Below are 20,407 nucleotides of genomic sequence, written 5' to 3'. Positions count from 1 at the left end.
CCTCCCCTGCCCATGTTGAATCAGAGAGACAAGTAAGTTCTTGGCATCAGACGGTGGGCATGGCAGGCTTTTCTGAATTGGATATCTTTCTTTGTATCCTAGAAACAGGATGAACACCTGCATAATTTTTGCAGATTGCTGGGAGTGGAGCACAGCCAGATGGAACACTGGCTTTGCCATCGCAAATTGGTCACCACTTCGGAGACCTACATCAAGAACATGTCTGTCCAGCAAGTTGTGAATGCCAGGAACGCCCTGGCCAAGCACATTTATGCCCAGCTGTTCAACTGGATTGTGGAGCATATCAACAAGGCCCTGTACACGACGGTCAAGCAGCATTCCTTTATCGGGGTCCTGGACATCTACGGGTAGGCAGAATGTCCCCCACCCGCGCCTGGTTTCTATTGCTTTGGTGTTTTCTAAGCCATTTTCTTCTGTATGCCCGGCCAACCATACATCTGACTGCCAGGAATTCTTTGCTTTGCAAACTAACACCAGGGTATATGTGTGTGCATACTGCCATGATTAGTTACGGACCCAGCTAAACACCAGTCTGGAATTCATTACTTTACATAAGAAGAACCCTGTTAGATTAGTCTGATGCTTGTCCAGTCCTGCACCCTGTTTCCCCACAGTGGACCACCAGATGCCTCTGGGAAGCCCACAAGCAGGAGATGAAGGCATGTCCCCTCTGCAGCTGGTATTCAGGAACTGTTAAAAGCAACCACACGCCACCTTGGCCACCACCCAAGCCTACCTCACCGGCTGCTAGTCTGGCAGGTAGTTGGGGGAGAGAGACGGTGGGGTCCGGGCAGCAGCAGCAGTGGCTCCTGAGTCTCTTGCTCCTGCTGCTGCTGCCTGGGCTCCACTGAGGAGCCATAGGCTGGCTGGGCAAGGTGGTTGCTGCAATTCTCTCGTCCTTCCACCAGGTTCTGGCCGGCTTGGTGCAGCCTCCCTCCCAGACAGCCCTGATCCTAGGAGGAGGGGGACACGGGGTTGGAGGGGGCATCTATGGTGCTGCTGCAGGAGCAGAATGGTGGCGGTGGAGGGGAGTGGCTGAGGGTGGGTGCTGCTCACCCCACAGCCCCACACCCTCCTAGGTATAGCCCTGGCCGGGAAGGAGTGGGTGATGGGCCACACCTCATGCTGCCAGTCACCGAGGGCTTCATTTACCAGCTGGCCACAGGAGGATGGCAAGAGGGTGATGTGCACCCCCCTACCCAAAACTGATGGCCCAGGAACACTTGTCTTCCTTTGTCCAGTGGTGGCTATGCCACTGGATATACTTCTCTTCCATGAGTTCTCTAATCCCCTTTTAAAGCCAACTAAACTACCCTTTATCTCTGTGATACCCCTGCTCACTAATTAAATAAGCACCTTTTCAAGTGGCGATTCTCTTATACTTAGCAGAGGGCAGAGCAACTATCCCTGTCCATCTTTGGCACAGCATCCCTCTGGTGGCTGTTGCTAGTGTCTTCCTTAAGTTTATTTTTAGATTGTGAGCCTTTCTGGGCCAGGGATCCATCTTATTTCTTTCTCTGTGAAAAATTGAATTCCGTAGATTATGGAATTCACTCATGGCAGTGATTTCAATATATTAAAAGTCCTTCCTTTAGGAAGGACTATTGTCCTTCCTAAATCTCCTGCCGTTCAGTTGCATTGGATGACCCCCCTGGTTCTAGTGTTCATTTTAAAAATGAACCTCGGTACAGGCCCTTACATGGGACAGATAGAAAGTGTTCAGCATAATATGTGTCCAGCATAACATGTGAATGACTGTACCTGTGTACAGATCTGTACCTCTATACACTCATATGAGTGTTGAACATAACGTGTGAATGGGCCTGGTAGCTCTCAATCCACTCTCGTTGCACTATTCATAATAGGGTACATTGTTGTCAGGCTATCACCCTGTAGTCCTCTTTCTTTTTAAACTAAGAAGCTTCTTTATGCTTTTGTCACAGAGGAGATGCTCCCAACACCTTAGTGAATGATAGAAAAGAGGTGTGCAGATGGTTGGAATTTTTTTAAATGTAGGTAAATCCTGACAGGACCCCTTTATTTCCGAGGAAGTTCTCCCTGCCAAGGATAGAAGTGTGAGAAGCCAAAAGCTACTAGTGGCAAAGGAAAAAAGAGAGGCATGAAGGCAAGGCAGACCAGTGTATGCCAGTCAGAAAGGTCTGAGCTGAAAACAAGATACTGAATTTTGAGGATAATACTCATGAAAGATTAAGTTAAACATGAGAATGTCTCTAAGTGTGAAACTTCCTCTGCTCATCCACCAGTTGTTGCTTATTCTTATATTTGGCAAAGGACAGGGTGGAATCGCCCTTCTTAAAGAAAAAGAAACTGGGGCAAAGTGCCATTATTTAGCTGATCAAAGGGCTTCTTCGTTAGAAGGAGCTTTGCCAGCAGAGTGTCAGAAATATGATCTCTTTAGCAAAAGAGCTTTAGCTGTGAGGAATACTGGAGATGATTAGCGGCTGCTGTTGTCTTCTCTTCTTGAACTTCTGTGAGGGTGCATCCATAGAGACGCAAGTTGCAGAATTGAAGCAGAAGAACCCGTCCAACCCTCCCCACAAGTTGGACCTTCCATCTACCAGCCTCCCAGATCACCCTAGGATGTAAATGTACCTCCTGCAGAAAAGAGGCACATTCCAGAGAGGCACCTTTTGTGAACTCCTTTGGATATTGCAGAGAAGTGAGCAAGAGAGGATGCATTAGTGACTTGCTCTTTCCCTCCCTGAGCTTCCGCCTCGCATTCAAAGGGGAGTGCAGGGAAGAGAGAATTATTTAGAAAGTACTAAAAAGTACATTAGGCACTGTGCAATAAAGAGAGAAAAAGCCCTGCCCCAGTCTGACAAGTGCAGAGATGCATTTTAATACAGGAGATCTCAAACATGGGTCCCCAAATGTTGTGGGACTATAACTCCAATCATCCTCTCCCACAATGGCCTTCAATCATTGTGACTAGGGACAATGGGCATTGTAATCTATGGACCCAAGTTTGAGAACCCCTGTTTTAATACATAGTTTTATAAATCGAATTCATCAGCTTCAATCCAAAGGTGCTCTTCCACTAGTGGGAGGCATCTTCGGCTCACAGGAGGGCTGCTTCTGAAGTAGCGGAAGAGTGTTGCGTAAGAAAAGTGACCTGAAACCCAGAGAAATGTTTCCGTTGGCCTTACTCAAGGCTGATACAAGTTCTTTTCAAGACCCCTTTTATAGCCCACTTGAGTTTTCAGGCTATGGGGTGTAGCTTCCTTATTTCCTCTGTTTGTCATACAGTAATTGTGAGGCTGCACCGTGAAAAGAGCAGGTTTTAATGTGGGATTTTTATACTGATTCCATTATAATGCTATATATTATTTTTAGTTTAGTCAGCTGCTCTAGGAAGATGTGATCCTGAAAGGAGTGGGCTATAAGTTTTTTAAAATGAACAAGTCTTCTACTAATGCTTGTGTAAAGAGTTTGTGAAAGAGCACATTTCCTCCTTCTGCTCATAGTTCTTTGGCTCCAAGCCATAATTACCACCACAACAAATTGGGGTTATGTGCATATTTCCCCCCACAGAATGCATTTTGACACTTGAAACAGAAAATCCAAATCTGTCGTCCCATTGTTCTTACAAATGAACAAAGGGCTGACAATATGTTGTCCATTAATGTCATGCAGATCTGCCTCCTGAAGCCAGGTGCTCCACTCTGCCTTATGGCAAGGCTGGCCTTCGTTCTTCAGGGACAGGCACCCATTATTGCCACTTCAGGCTATCAATGGCTTCTTCTGTAGGAACACCTCCAGATGGCACTAGTGGGCCAAGCCACATACTACAATGGATGGCAAATAGCTCTCAAGGTTTCTTGCCAACTGAACTCAAAGGGAATTTCTTTCCCATCCATATTGTACTAGTAAATCAAACTCTAAACCCATCTACTGAATGTGTGTCTTTGGGGAAGGGCTGTAGTTCATTGGAAAAGCACCTGGTTTGCATTCAGAAAGTCCCAGGTTCAATCCTTGGCATCTCCAAGCAGTCTAGGAAGGATCCAGTCCAAAACCTTGGAGAGCAGCCACTGCCAGTACATGACACTGTGCTCAATGGACCAGCGGTCTGACTTGGTCTAAGGTCTGCCAGCATGCTTAATGTCAGCCACCTGCTGATTCTCAACTATCCTGTAAAATCTGACCGATGCGGCTGTACATGAACTTTGTGTGCCAATGCTCAGCCAAGCCATGGGGGACACTGCTGGCAAATATTTTATTGAGCATAGCTTTCAGTGCAGCTTAACCAAAGGTTAAGTAGGGTTTTTTGTCCACATTGAAATTACAGTGTATATGCATATTTCATGTATGTTGATTGAGTTAATATAAACAGAGTACAGAAATCTGGGATGTTAGGCTATGACTGGAGCATGCTCTAGCTTTATCTGCTTCTGATGTTGGATTTCCCTACTTGCATGTCGAAAAATACATTGAGAATGTGGCTCATGACACGATAACATTTTAATGTGTGAATCACTAGGCTATGCTTGTGAAAACACATGTGCTGGAGAGAGAAATTATTTCTAGTGAGTGTTCAACCATGTTGACACATTTTAGAAGTGAGGTGGGTCGATACACAAGAGAGGACCTTCTCAGTGGGCTTTAGAATCCTTCCCCTAAAACAATACAGTTAACCTCTTCCCTGCCCCTGCCATTCATAGAAAGGCAAAAATGCTGCTTTTTCAGTGGGTCTTTGTTCGGGCCCATTGCTTTGAGTTTGGGTGTTCATTATTTTGTAGCTGCTGGATTTTGCTACTGTTTCTGTGGTTGGATTGCTTAATTGGTTTATATTGTTTGTATTGTACTTAGCTTAAATATGATTGTTAGCTGCCAGAAGTCCCATTTGGGGGATCAAAGGGTGGGATACAAAGACATCTAGACTAAAAAAGCTATAGTGCAGCAAGCAAAGTTGCACATGCACAAGAAAATTGTGTAGCTGTGCAACATCCCAAAGTTGTGCTGTTCTGCTTTTGTGCTATTGTGCTCTTACACAAACATTCCCTGCATTGTAAACAGATGAAGAGGTTGGCCAGGCATTTTTGGTTTTGTGCCACCGACCTCCCCCCACCCGCCTGCTCAGCTCAAATTTGAGTCTGTTTGGGGGTTCTCACGTTTAAAAAAACAACAATGTTAGATTGTGGAGACGCACATACGCAGCCGCACAAGCACCCCTGAGGCCGCGGGACCCACTGGTGAGTCATTCTATTATTTATTTATTTTTAAATAACCATTAGAACCCCCAAGCCCCGGCGGGGGGGGGGGGGGCTCAAGGTCAAGCTGGACCAGTTTGATGGCAAACTGGCTCAACCTCAAATTTGTTCGCACATCCCTAGTTTGTGCAGCACATTGTTGCAAGCACCTTGTTAATCTGCATGCCAGCCACTGTGTTTATAAAATAATAAGATTTTAAAAATACAAGAAAAGTAAGGGAGTTTTTAATCTAGCTTCTTAGGATTTTGGTGTTAGTGGAATAACTCTGAATTGTACGTTTGAGATGTCTGTAGTTTTAAGAGCTTTAGAGCTTATTCTTTCTTGAAAAACGTTTTGGAATCTCTATAGAGCCCATAACTCAAGCACATACTCACTGAGGGCAGTGTGCTGCCTAAGGAGCTTTAGCTTGCCCACATGTAGTTTTGCTGCCCTAATAAGCTCAGGATGTGTGTGAGAAGCCCGAATATTCTAGCGGGCTAAGGATAGGCCTTGAACTAAATTGCTCAGATCTGCCATAGCAGTTTTTCCATCTTTGAAACTGGAAGTTCTAGCCCTCAAGCCCCAGGCAGGCAAATTATTAATGCTTGCAGTGCTTTTATTCAGTCTGGGAAATGGAATTAAAGAAATTTTCTCTACATATAGAAACATACACTGGGCAGTTGAATCTTTTTGAGATTGCAGGTAGCCTAATCCTTGGTTTATGACTTTACTGGCAAAATCAATTTTGTTTGTTTTATCAAGCTCATTAGACACTTCTCTGTGCAATTTCCAAAGTGACCTACAGTAAAATAAACCATTAAAACAATCAATCTGGTAAAATGAAAACAATATTTAGAGCTGTGTGAACATCCATATCCTCCAGTGTTTTGCAGATAAAAATCTAGACAAACTTGTGCATCAGGGGGTAGTGCTGGGGCAGAATTTTGGTAGCACAGCATCATCATTGCTTAAACAAGGCTGCCATCTGAAAAGTGGAACAATTCAAGGATAGGCTTTCCCCCAGAACAAATTTGTGATGTGATGCAGAGCCAGCATTGAATCCTGGTTGTGTGCAAGGACCTCTAGCACATATACGCTTCCCTCCCATTGGCTCCTGAGGAAGGATTTTACTTCAGATCCTGGTTTAGAACAAACCAGGATCTGCATTGATGTCCAAACTGGGCGATCTTTGTTTATTCTTGCTAGTTTGTAAATAAACCAGGATCTGAAATTGGGATACAATCCCACCTTTAGCTCCTGAAGCCAGGACAGCTGGAATGTTCGTAACCTCTTTACTAACTGCTGGTCCGGGAAACTGTGCACGAAGAATGTACAAGTCCATGACTCCAAAATTGTTGAGAAACACTGGTCCGGATTGCTTAAAGTTCTCCCCAAAGAAGTTAGCATGTCCAACTCACTGTGGACTTTCCGACTTGTGTCCAGGACTTGGCTTTTAAGAAAAGCTTTTGGACTTATTTGATGTGGCCAGTGATGACCTTGTAAGCTGCATTTTCCAATGGAAGCTGCATTTTCCAATGTGCCATCAAGTTGGTGTTGACTCCTGGCGACCTCAGAGCCCTGTGGTTGTCTTTTGGTAGGATACAGGAGGGGTTTACCATTGTCATATCACGCGCAGTATGAGATGATGCCTTTCAGCATCTTCCTATATCGCTGCTGCCCAATAGTCTGGGAAACATACCAGTGGGAATTTGAACTGGCAAACTCTGGCTTGCTAATCAAGTCATTTCCTTGCTGTGCCATCAGGTGGCTATAAAGGTGGGTTATACATATTTTAATCAATTAAAAAAAATTTACCCAGACAGTCTTGCAACCAAGACTTTTTGGCCTTGGAAGTAAGTACCCTTGGGTATTGCACAGCAAAACAGTTTTGAGCTGTCAGCAGACTCCTGCTTCCAAGACACTGCAGGATTCTGCATGTTGCCAAACATTAGTGGAAGAGAACCCAGTGCGTGGAAAGCTGGAGAGCTGCTGAATATCCTGAGGAGATTTAGGATGTAATTTAGGATCTGATGTGCCCAGATGCCATTTGGATTTTAGCCACGCGGGAGACTTTCCTGCTAGACCATTTCTTCATGATTTTTGATTTGGGACATTCTTTGTGATTTTGTTTTCTGAGTCGGTGTAGCTCAGTATTGTGTTGACAGCAGCTTTCCAGGGTTTCAGATAGGGGCCTCTTCGAGCCTTACCCAGAGATGCCAGGAATTTATTTATTTATTATTTTAAAAGAAATTTAATATACCCCCCGATCCACAGACTCGGGGCAATGTACAAACAAGAACAGCATTCGAGATCTAAGGGGGGTGGTGGTAAAAAATTAAAGGGCAAACACCTGGTGGAAAAGAAATATCTTCAATAAGGTTTGGAAGGCTGAAAGGGAGGAGGCAGACCAAGTCTGGGTGGGGGGGAATTCCAAAGTGAAGGGTCAGCAACAGAGAAACCCCTTCCATGGGCCTAGTACTATGGACCTCTCTGAGACCAGGACCGAAAGAAGGGCAACCTGAGAAGGTCTCATGAGACGGGACTGGCCGAGAGAGGCGGTCCTGCAGGTAAGCAGGTGCTAAGCCCTGAAGGGTTTTAAAGGTGAGAACCAGCACTTTGAATTGGACCCGGAAGCAAATAGGTAACCAGTGCAGTGACTGCAAGAGAGGTGTCACACTATCGTATCTCCTAGCACCCATAAGCAGGTGAGTCGCCGCATTGTGGACCAACTGAAGCTTCGGGGTTGTCTTCAAAGGCTACCCCAGGCAGAGCACATTACAGTAATCCAGACTTGACTTGAATTGAGTTGAATCTGGAATCTTCTGCTTGCATGCAAAGCATTAACTTTACTGCTGATCTATTGCTTTATCCTACTTTTTGTTTTGTTTATACTGAGACCAAATTATCAGTTCTATGTTGTGTGGATATTTAAAATGCATACTTAAAAGGCACTGAGTATAATTGTTATTACATTGTTTCTACTCTACTTTTTAAGAAGTATTGGTAAAATACACATTAGGGTTGTATTTGAGTCTGCATTTGCCGAATGTTGAAATTGTGAGCAAATCCTACATAATACTTAGCATTTGTATCATTCTTTCAAGTGTTCAAAGCATTTCACATGAATTGTCTTATCCTTACAACAGCCCTCTAAAGTAGGTAAATCATATTAAGAGCCAGTGTGGTCTAGTTGTTGGCGTGTTGGACTAAGACACAGGTTCAAATCCCCATTGGTCCATAAAACTCTCTGGGTGATTCTGGGCCAGCCTAGTCTGCCTCGCAGGGTTGTTGTGGGGATAAATATAACCATGTAGACTGCTCTGGGCTCCTTGGAGGAAAAGCGGGATATAAATTTAAAAATAAATAGTTCCACCTTAATGCAGTTGAGGCTGAGATTGAGTGGCTTGCCTAGAGGCCACCTAATATACTTATCGTAGAAGTGAGATTCGAACTATAGAAGCCCAGAATTGTCGCTCAGTTTCTTAACCAATACACTAAACCAGCTCTTTTGTGTTAAATGTTATGTTACCCTTCATTTAAAATATCTGTGGCTTAACATTTCTGTGAAAATAAATGCTTCCTTCTGCCTAACCCTACTACTCAGCCAGAAGACACTTAGACCTCCCTAGGGCTAAAGTCACCAAGTTTAGGTCCTCAGTTCTTGGACTACAGCTCCCATCACCCGCAGCCATAATATCTTCATCGGGGGCCATAACAACACATGGGACCCAAAATTGGGGATCCCAGCCTTAGGAGTATATAACTATAGTTGTACAGTTTTTAAGCAAAGCAGAAAACTCATATTTTCTAGAGAGCTGGTATGGTGTAGTGGTTAGGAGGACTGGATAGATTGGGTTTGAATCCCCACTCAGCTATGGAGCTGGGAGTTTCTCTCTACCCAATCTACCTTGCAGTCTTATAAGTGAAAAACAGACTAATCCCCATGTTTGCAGCTCTGAGTTAGTTGGAAGGGGGGCAAGATATAAGTGCAGCTAGATATAAGTGCAGCTTCTTTTTGATGTTAAATCACTGCTGGTAGCAGTCAGACATCCAGCATACCAAAATACCCCCTTATAGTATTCAAGTGTCTTCAGTGCCTCCATTGTGTAAAGAGAGTGGAAAGGTCTGTAGTGCCTGCAGTACTAGATCAGGAAAAGCAGAGCCTGCTGAACTTCCCCTCTCTCCAGGGAAGCATAGCGGAACTGCCTGGTGCTCTGTTGCTGAGTCTCACTGTGGAGTCAGCTGTGGGCTTCAAGGGGTGCTACCAAATGGGACAATTTTTCATGAGAAGATGTAAAACCAGGTTAGTGGGCCAAAGGAGAGCAGGCAGCATATAAAAAAGGAAGGCCAGTCGGGATAAGCTGGAGCTGTTAACAAGTGGACATGGGGTGAGGTGATGGGCACTGACCTCAGGCAGCAGATTACGGAGGTGCCACTGAGGGGGCAGCATTTGGCACCCTGCCTCAGACCTTGAGTCAACGCTGCTCAGAACCCATTCAGAGGAGTCGGCAATCTTAAGGGGAACTCTCCTACCTCTAGCATAGCTTGGTTGCCTGTATCTTCCTGCCAAATGGGGTGGGGTTGTAGCTCAGTGGTAGAGCATCTGCTTTGCATGCAGAAGGCCCCAGGTTCAATCCCTGACAACATCTGCCAGTAGGGCTGGGAAAGACTCCTGCCTGAAACCTTAGAGAGCTGCTGCCAGTCAGCGTAGACAATACTGAGCTAATGGACCAATGATCTGCCTCTGTATACGGCAGCTTCCAGGTTCTTGTGTAAGTGCTGGGGAGAGGCTTTAGACTATTAAAGGACTCCATATGTATGGACTCCATAGTCCAGCGGCTCCCAGCATGTGGCTCTTTATTGTGGCTGGGAATTATGGGAGTTGAGCAACATCTGGAGAACCATAGGTTGTGAACCCTTGCCATAAAGTTAGATAAAGTTGTGCCTTTGAGTCGGTGTCAACGCCTGGCGACCATAGAGCCATGTGAAGTTTTCTTCACCCTGGGGATGAAGGGAGTTGTCATTTATCAGCATCGGGGGATTCAAGGTTGGGAATCCCTGGTTTAGATGATCCAAAAGCCTTGGGACAAATCAGGGATAGAAGCTTGGTAGATTCCAACGTGGTCTCCCAGCATGTGCAAAGTCCATTTGTGTAAAAGAGCAGATGATCACTAGAAGAACCAAAATTACAGGTAAGCAACCTGTTGTTTAGATGATCCTGAAGCCCCAGGACACTTGCTGCTTAGGAGGAGGAGGAGGAGGAGGAGTAGTAGTAGTTGTTATTATTATTATTGGTGATGAAATAATATTATTATTGGTGATGAAATAATATCATTATAATAATGAAATAATAATGGTTCCTTAGTGAAAACTAGAGTATAAAGGTTTTGAGTATAACAATACTTTTAAAAAAAAAATCTATTTATTCAATTTCTATACCGCCCTTCCAAAAAATGGCTCAGGGCAGTTTTCACAGAGAAATAATAAATATATAAGATGGATCCCTGTCTCCAAAGGGCTCACAATCTAAAAAGAAACATAAAATAAACACCAGCAACAGTCACTAGAGGTACTATGCTGGGGGTGGATAAGGCCAGTTACTCTCCCCCTGCTAAATAAAGAGAATCACCACGTTAAAAAGTGCCTCTTGGCCAAGTTAGCAGGGGTAGCAGATGCACTGAGTTTTATTAAAGAATACTACACACATTAACTCAGTAATGCTTAGAATAATTTGGTAAGGTAGGCCAGTACTATTACCCTGGTATTGTAGTATTATTATCCTGGGACTGAGGCTACAAAGATGTGATTTGGCAAAGGCAAGATTTTTGAATAGGAATTTTCCAACTTAAGAGTTAACGCTCCTAAACGGTCATCTACACCAGCTCTCCATCAATAATAAAGAAGTAGTAAAATTGCCGCTGAGGGTATTCCTCTTACCTAGCTTGTTACACCATGGGGATTCAGCATTCCAACTCTTCATTAGATTTTGGATGATGCATCATGGTTGAAAATGTTGCTTTGCCCTCCCTGTCAGCATAAAATGTAATCTTTTGTCAATCTCAAGTTCTAGGAAAGCAATTTATATTCTGTATTCCTGTGCCTGAGCTGCAGCTTCACTCTAGACTCCAAACAGGTACTGCAATGTCACATATCCATTTAAAAGAAATTAAATACTAAATCTAAGCTTGGAAAGTCAAGTACTTTAAATTCTCTTTCAAGAAAGAAATCCCACAAATCAACCTCAAAAAGGGGGATTAGATTTCCATCAAAGCGACTCCCTTACCAACTGTAAAAATTAACAGTATTATCTTAAGCCTTCCGTCCTCTTGGTCTGTTAAGTAAAGCTGTTGTGTTTGACAATAGAGGAACTTTTAATCTGATGAAATCAAATAAATTGGGGGACATTTTTAACTGAAAGTGCTTGTATAAAATGACAGGATTGTAGACTGTAGAGAATTACAAATGTTACCCCTAGAAAGGACAATGAAAAGATATTTTAAACCCTTTATCTTTTTGGTCCAGTGAAAGCATTCTGTCTTGCTAGGCCTTTATCTTCTCTGAAGCTTTATTAATTGAATGGAAAGGAACTCTCATTTCTTCCCGTTACTTCCTAGCAATAAATAAACAAACCTTACAGGCATTGTTATTTATCTCTAGATCGTTAAGCCAGCCAGGATTTTTCTTGTGCTGCTGTTGTTTCGAGAAAAGAAATTGTTCAAACCACTAACAACTGGACTCTTAGACATTTTTGACCAAGATGTATAGCCATTGCGAAATGTTACAAGCTTTGTGGCTACAGTCTTAAATTGCTGACTAATGAGAGACTTTCTTTTCCAGTGTTATGAGCATCTGGGAGTGAGGATGCAGGTCTTATGAACAGAAATGAGTGTGTGAGAGACTGGATATGTGGAAACTTGGTTTTTTAAAACGTATATAGCACTATCAACACATTTCAGACTTTACCGAGTAATATAAGCAAAAAGACGAGGCCCCGTCCTGAAAAATAGTCCTAAATTTTTGGCAGGGGGAAAGACATCAAGGGAAGAAGAACATAACAAGAAAGGGGTGTGTGGATGCAATTACATTTACTTAGACTGGGTTTCTCTTGTGGGTGAGGAGTAAGTCAGGGTTTCTCAAACTTGGGTCCCCAGATGTTCTTGAATAACAGGTTGCATTGCCCATTTTGAGAAACCCTGGACTTGGTGGTTAAGACAAAAGCTTTATGTTGGGGGGGGCAGTGGGTTTTGAGAGGATTTGATGGAAGAGAGAGACATGGTGCCCCCTAGGTATTCTGGAAGGGAGTTTTAAGCATTAGGGACAGGAGGGATCCACATATTTTGGTATGATACCGCTGCTATTTGTTGCTGCCGTCCGCGTTCTGCACATGTCAGAGGACTTGGGAAGTGGAGTGATGGGGGTCTCGTGCCCAGCCAGCACAAACCCATCTTCCTCTCAGAGTTATTTACAATTTGCTGAGAATTCTGGGGGCAGAGAAGGTCTTTGTGCCAAATGTCTAGGGCAGAATGGTTACCGCAGAGGGGAGAGAAAGCAGAAATGTCATAAAGAGGAGCAAGAGATCTCTGGGTGGTGGAGCTGAAGCAGTTGGAGTTGGGTATCTTAAGATGTGTCTTCTGTTCTCCAGCAAGTGAATGATACCATCCATGGATTGGATTCCATTTTTAGATACACTTCTGTCACAGAACTTCTGTGTAGCCTTTATCTCAGAATATTGTTTTGCTCTGCAGGTTTGAAACCTTTGAAGTGAATAGCTTTGAACAATTCTGCATCAACTATGCCAATGAAAAACTGCAGCAGCAGTTCAACTCGGTAAGCTGGGGTCTGAAAGTTTTCTCAGGAAATGTGGCTGGAGGAGAAAGTAAAGAGGCCCACCTTCTAATATTCCTAGTGTGTGAAAGATGGAAGAGAAATCCCCAGATCTTTCTCTATAAAGATAAAACTTTTTAAACTTTAACTTTAAAAAGAAAACTTGCAAGAGAAAATGTTACACAAAATTGTGCTTTGTTGTTACTCTTGACAGTATGAGGTGTTAAACATATTAGTGTATGCACATGTAGTGTGTGTACACACACACACACACACACACACACACACATGTTCCAATGCTATGCATATTTACTCAGAGTCAGGAGGATGTTCCATTGATTTCAGTGGTGATTGCTTCTAAGTTAAGTGCATGTTGGATTGTGCCCTAAGTCTAAATGATAATGTGCAAATATCTACTAATACTTCACCTGTTAAAGCAACTCAAAAGTGACAGTCTCCTAATTGTGTGGGTGAATTATTTGAGGTAGTTCATAACTTTATTTGGGCCATTTGACCTGAGTTCCTTATTCTTTTATATGTGTAACAGTTTTGAAAAACAGTGATCATGTTCCAGAATGATTGCCAAACCATGGAATATAAAATTTGGCAACCTAGATTTTCAAATTAGCACGATTCTTTCATTAAAAATAATCTGGTTGCCACGAATTCCTCTCCCAAATATCATCAATGGTCCACTGCAATCTTTGATAAAGTCCATTTTCCAATATGGTGCTCAAACTATGGAGTATAATATTTGGAAACCTAGACTTTTTAATTCAGCACAGCTTTAAGAAACACTGGGTTGTTTCACTATAATTACCCTGCAAAAGGTCTGCCTTGCAGGTTTTCCAGAAATTGAATGGTGCCAAGGGTGAAGCAGCTGGTGTTCAATTGTGTCCTTGGAACATGGGCCCTCTCCTCCCCTGGGGTCATCTCTCGTCTCCCTCCCACTCCAGCCCATCAGCTGACGGCTCCTCCTGCTGCTTGCCGCTGCTGGGATCCACCCCCCATCTTGTCCTCCAGTGATGCCACTGCCACCACCTCTTCTCCTCTGGCCCATCAGCCGCTCTGGCTGCCCAGTCTTCCTTCCTTTAGCTCCCAGCCAGGAGCAGGAAGAGTGGGTGGTTGGCCAGAGCAGCAAGTGAGCCGGCTGGCAGCCTCGTACTGTACCTGCTGCTATGCACCTCCTACTCCTCTGGCTTGTCTGCCTGCACGCTGGCTGCTGCAGCATTGAAGAAGCAGCAGGGGTGGTGAAACTAGCGCTGGGGGCAGGAAGAGGAGGTGGCAGTGTTGGTAAAGGAGGAGGATGTGGTGGTAAAGGCTAAAGTGTTGTTTTTAAAGTCTTGCAGCTTTTAGATGCTGTGGGGGAAAAATTGGGAGCCTCTGTTCATTGAACATGGGCCGCTTCTAAAGTCATTACGCTACTGAATAGTGTGTAAGGTGGGTGTTCTCATAGTTGGGTACTCAGATGATGATGAACTACAGCTCCCATCATCCCCAGCCAATGGTGTTAGGCAGTGGCTGGGAATGATGGGAGTTGTCCAACATCATCTGGGGACCCAAGCTTGAGAACCCTTGGTATAAGAGGAAGCTATAGGAATCATATCTGAGTTACAGAGTACATGGTCAGAGGTTCAATCCATGGAGTCTTCAGTTTTAAAAAAGGGGATAAAGTGCACAGGTTGTGGCTCCTGAAGCTGGGGAGAGTCATCTGGAGTCTTGCTGCCAGTCAGAGTAGCCAGTACTGAGTAGATGAACCAGTAGTTTCAGTAGAAGGCAACTTTGACCCCCATCGTTGATTTTGAACTGTAAAGAAACTGGGCAGAAAGAGTTTAACAGCCTCTGTCCACCTGTCTTCTCTCTGCATAGATGCAGCCAGCTAGGTTAAAAGGAGGAAAAAACTACAGCAAAAAGATTGATGCGATTCTGTGTCACTTGGAATTTTGAGCCTAAAAAGTCAAAACAGGCTCTGCCAACATCCAGCCACTAACTCACTATTTTCCACCTTGGCTGCACCACTGACCTGCCAGGTTCTCTTGTCAGCTCTAGCCCTGCCCACTGCAAGTCAAAACCCTAATGGCTGTTCTGTGAAAATGGCAGAAAGCAGGAATTCAGGAGGCCCTTCTATAATGTGTTTAAGACTATAAAAACAGACAGGAAGGAATGCAAATGGAATAAATCACACATTTAACGAGTGGATAAACAGTTTCTACACTACTGTCTTGGCTTCTTAATATATTAGGCCCCTGAGAATGATTTTGGTTTATCACCAGATTACTATTTCCCAAAGACAAACTATCTTTACTGTTTCTTTCTGTTTCAGCATGTGTTCAAATTGGAGCAAGAGGAATATATGAAGGAACAAATCCCTTGGACTCTCATAGATTTTTATGACAACCAGCCGTGCATAGACCTTATTGAAGCTAAGCTGGGTATCTTGGACTTGCTGGATGAAGAATGTAAGGTAAAGGAGGAAAGAGTGTTGTGATAGGCAAATGCTGTCAGGTTACTGTTGGAATGTGTGTTTTCCCGTTGTGAGTATTTCTGCCTTGAATAACTTGTGCATTTTGTGCTTTAAACCTGGAAAAAAAATTGTTTACTAATAAAAAATCACAAAATAAAAAGTTGAGTTTATTTGGGTTAAAAAAATGCAACCCAAATTTATCGAGGGTGTGCTTAATTTTGGCATAAATGCATATTTACTGTTTTGTACCAGTGACTTCACTGCAAAATGTTACAACATGTGATAAAAATATGAAATGAACTATACAGGGTACATATAAAACTAAACAAGACCCAGGATTTATCCCCAGACACTAAAAGCTTGACCAATAAAACTGTTGTGAGTAGCCGTCAGAGATTTTCACATGTTTGGTGTGCTGTTTGGGGGTGGGGAGGGGCGGGTTGATATAGCTCACTCATAAGCAACCTGTTCTGATGAGGTCCCAGGTTCCACCCCGACTACCTCCCAGCATCATGACTTGGGGAAGACATCTGACTGAGGTTACCTGGGAGCCCTATGCAGATACAGCTCTGATGCTGTAGAGCAGGGATTCTCAATGTTGGGTCCCCAGATGTTATTGGACTTCAACTCCCATAATCCCCAGCCACAGTGGCCTTTGATTGGGGATTATGGGAGTTGAAGTCCAAGAACATCTGGGGACCCAGCATTGAGAATCCCTGGTGTAGAGTCTTTGCAGAGTGGGAGTGCACATTTCAGTGTCACATTACATGTGCACATGTTAATGTCGTATTCGTACTGAGGGCCACATGCTTAGGCCCAACTCACCAAACATTACTCCTCAAAATCACGTCACAGAGATTGCATAGATCAGCCTGTAACGGAGTCGTCCATAATACGAACACAAATAATGCATCGGTTCCTTTATTCTGGGAGGTTCCTGTATTTTATTCAACCTGCACACACTGGGTGGGCTTGGAAGTGGACTGGACCCACAAGCCTGCTTCCCTGGTTGTTAGTCGACCCTGCACAGTTAAAGCTATACCTGCAGAGGGCTGAACAGTTGCAGATAATGCTGCCAGTTGCTGGTAATGCTGAAGTTTGTGACCCATTGGTCTGACTCAGGATGGCTTCTCGTGCTACTTTTTGCACATGGATACAAACCCCAGGTAGAAAATACATGCATACCTTCTGAGTTGTGAGAGGTGCGCATTCGGATGCAATATGCACGTATTTCATTTCTGAGTAATCATGAAATAAATGTAAATGTATCTCAAGCATTGCTACATGATGAACCAGCAATACAAATTCTTCTTGAGAATAACAGCAGTAGTAAATGCTTCCGCAGGAGTAGCTGCTGTTACCTGTTGTACCAACACAGACTTTTGGCAGCTTAGAGACCCAAGCTTGAGAGCCCCTGGGCTAGCTAACTGGTGGTAGAGTAAGCGAAAGTTATGTTGCCATACATGTCTTGAACATAACTTCAGGCTTACTCGACCACAAATTGGCTAGCCCAGGGCTTCTCAAGGCTGGATTCCCAGACATGTTTGGGCAACTACTCCCATCATCCCCAGGCACAATGGGGACTTCATTTTAAAATATTGTTTTAAGGTTTTAAATTCTTATACATTCTTATAATGTTTTAACTTTTTTGTCATTTATTTTAACCAGTGTTTTAATTTGTCATGTATTTGTTTTAACTATTGTTTTAGCTTTTTGTTTTTGTTGTAAACCACCCAGAGATGTAGGTTTTGGGCAGTATACAATTATGCTAAATAAATAAATAGTAGTCCAACATCATCTCTCAAGGACCCACCCTTGAGAGCCCCTGGGCTAGTCTTTAAGGTGCATCACATTCTCCATTTATAGTCAAGTCAGTGAGGCTTGTGCTTTTTAGTGAGAATCAATGTGTTTCCATTATAACCCTTCTCTTCCTCCTCTTAAATAAGGTTCCTAAAGGAACAGACCAGAACTGGACCCAGAAACTGTACGATCGCCACAGCAGCAGCCAGCACTTCCAAAAGCCTCGCATGTCCAACACCTCCTTTATCGTTGTGCATTTTGCAGACAAGGTAAGGGAGTGACTGGAGAGTGTGCTGTGCCCATTGGTGAACGATGAACCAACCTGACAATGGGCTGACGAGACACTATCTGTGGGTTGCTCATAGCAAGTGCTGAGGATTTATTTCCCTTCCTAATCTCTGAAAGCTGAGGATAGGTTAACGTATACAAGTGCTAAAACCTCATGTATTTATTTATTTATTTATTTATTTATTTATTTATTATTTCTATACCGCTCTTCCAAAAATGGCTCAGGGCGGGTTACACAGAGAAATAATAGATAAGATGGATCCCTGCCCCCAAAAGGCTCACAGTCGAAAAAGAAACATAAGATAGACACCAGCAACAGTCACTGGAGTCACAGTCACTACTACTGTCCTCATCCCATGTACACAGTTTGTTCATGAACATAACTGAATGGGATCACACAGCTCAGTAGTAGAGCATTTGCTTGCATGCAGAATATTCCTGGCCATTTGGAACACACTTCCTGCTGAAATAATAGCCTCCCCATCTCTTACAACTTTTAAAAGGGCAGTCAAGACACATTTGTTCACCCAGGCTTTAAATTAGAATTATTTTAATTGTTTTAATTGTGTTTTAATAGTTTTAATGTTTTAAATTTTAATTGTTGAAATGTTTTAATCTTTTATTGGCTGTTTTTATTGTTTTGTAAACCACCCAGAGAACTTGCGTTTTGGGAGGTATAGAAATGTATTAAATAAATAATAAATAAATAAGTTCCTACGTAATGTGCAAATAGGGCTAAAGTTAGTTGAATGGGCATGATAAAAATCTATTAAAATTTTGATGGGAAAGATTCATGAAAGGAGTCTAAGTTCTTGGTGACAGATCTTTTACAAACTCTCATGACTATTGCCCAAACAGTGAGAATAAAGCAGTAGACCATGGACTGCTTCTGGGAGATGTTTCTAGCCAGAGCCCTTTAGAGGCTGATGATTTATGATCTGTTTCACAATCTCAGACTCTTCTTTAAGTCTTAGTTCTGACATAAGATGCTCAAAGCAAATAAGCATCTCTTAAGTGCCAGCAGTTACTGTGTGTTTTTAAAAAGGCAATCAAAAGTGATTTCCAGGGAGGCCTCTGGGAGACAAGCCATGCTTCTACCTTTAACAAATGTTGTTATTTTTACTTTTAATCAACTCTGTTAACACTGCTCTCTTTCCTAGAGGTCTGGTTTCCTTGGTGCCAGCCTGAGAGAAAATCGTAGGCTTCCCTCGCTTCTTGATTCAGGCTGAAATGTGTGTTCTGTTATATGTTTTACAAGGAACAGGGGCACGCTAGAATTATGTGCCATAAAGCAGCAATTAGTAATCAGACACGCAATTACAATTATGATTTACATTTTGCATAATGTTTTTTTCTAACCTTTTAATCCAAACCAAAGTGAAGAACTTCTACTTTCGTATATAGGTTGATACAAGGAAAAATACTCTAGGTGATCCTATTGAAATTAAACTAAATAGGACTGCTTGGCGTAATTTTCCTCATGTCAGCCCTGGTGTTCAAACAGGCCGGGGTGCATAGAGACCTGCTTCAGTCTCTAAAGGTTATATTTGGTAAGGACCAGATGTAAAGGTCAAAAATATCTGACTGGCTTTAACATAAGAACTGTGGAGCTCTCAGAAATGTGTTTGTGCATTCCTCAGGTTCATACTTGAATGGTAGTTTTTGTTTATAAGTTTCTAGCTCTCAAAATTATGAAAAGACCTGAATCAAGAAGGCAAGATTGCCTTACTCCCTAGTCTGTTTGGTTAGTTGCATTTGAACATGGAGCTTATGAACCAGTCTTGGTCCCATGATGGGCCCAGATCAGTTTTAATTTTACAACCAAAAACAGTATATTGGAAACTTGTTTTGAAGAAGATAAAAAAGTAACCCCCTGTGAGAAGTGAGTACATATAAGGGGATATATGGACTGTCCCTGTATCTGCGGTTCGTTCTGAGATCAATTCAAATCCAGACCAAACCGGGGGGCGGGGGGGACAGTCCATGCACACTCCTATGTCTGGATGTATGTGTAGCAGTAATCTGTAACAATTTACGTTACTCTCTTGCTGTATGATAGGTGGAGTATCAGAGCGATGGATTTCTGGAGAAAAACAGAGATACTGTGTATGAAGAACAGATCAATATACTAAAGGCCAGCAAGGTAAAACACAATAATTTTAAAGAACTGACAAAATCTGATATTATACATTATCACTTTTTAGCTGCCTCCTTAATAGTTCATTCAGGTTCAGCTATGGAGAAGAAGCCTCCAAGTGGCATTTTTCAAAGTAGTACCAAGTTCCATCTGCTTGCCACTGTCCTTTGTCAGAAATAATCCTGTGAGTTTTAGGAGAAATCTTAAGAGCCCAGACTTACCACAAGTAAACTGTACCTCTTGACCGGTGTGAGTCCAAGGAAGTTATTCTTCTAGCTGTGGTTTTTGTTGAATTACAAGAGGTCATGGTCATGGACTCAAACCTCATAGACTGCTCCTCTGGAATAAGTAATATGAGGATTGGCTCTGACTTCGTACATGGCTAATTCAGACCTGCACTGGATCTGCATAGAGACAATGCTGTTTTACTGCAGTTCAACTGTGTGCTGTCTGAGGCTGTGTAAACATTTCAGAATAGCAGAGGCGGCCTTGTCATACTTGGTTTCTCTGCTGTACATGCATTCAACACCGGTTTTCATTATACTGTATGCTGTGCCTCAGAAAATCTACTCCACTTTCCAGAATGGAGTGCCAAAGCTTGATTCCAAAGGTGTGCCTGTGCTGTTGTGGGGGCTTGGTGCCCTAGCAGCTGCGGCATCAGAGGA

The 20,407-nt window shown here is 43.0% G+C and overlaps 1 protein-coding gene and 1 non-coding gene across 8 annotated transcripts in view; both read left to right on the top strand.

Moving 5' to 3' along the window:
- Positions 1-20,407, top strand: part of MYO5B (myosin VB) — a 390,467-nt gene that overhangs the window by 234,404 nt on the left and 135,656 nt on the right. For all 7 annotated transcript variants that reach the window (XM_053303356.1, XM_053303361.1, XM_053303354.1 and 4 more), the window contains 5 exons: positions 103-368; positions 12,975-13,056; positions 15,377-15,517; positions 17,464-17,586; positions 19,665-19,748. In XM_053303356.1, the coding sequence (XP_053159331.1) occupies positions 103-368; positions 12,975-13,056; positions 15,377-15,517; positions 17,464-17,586; positions 19,665-19,748 (696 nt within the window). The remainder of the gene's footprint in view (positions 1-102; positions 369-12,974; positions 13,057-15,376; positions 15,518-17,463; positions 17,587-19,664; positions 19,749-20,407) is intronic.
- Positions 9,807-9,878, top strand: TRNAA-UGC (transfer RNA alanine (anticodon UGC)). Its single transcript has one exon. It is a non-coding gene; the product is annotated as a tRNA-Ala (tRNA).

Source organism: Hemicordylus capensis, chromosome 2 (genome assembly GCF_027244095.1).
Source record: "Hemicordylus capensis ecotype Gifberg chromosome 2, rHemCap1.1.pri, whole genome shotgun sequence".
Classification (NCBI taxonomy): Eukaryota; Metazoa; Chordata; class Lepidosauria; order Squamata; family Cordylidae; genus Hemicordylus; species Hemicordylus capensis.
This window is presented reverse-complemented; position numbering and strand designations above follow the sequence as displayed.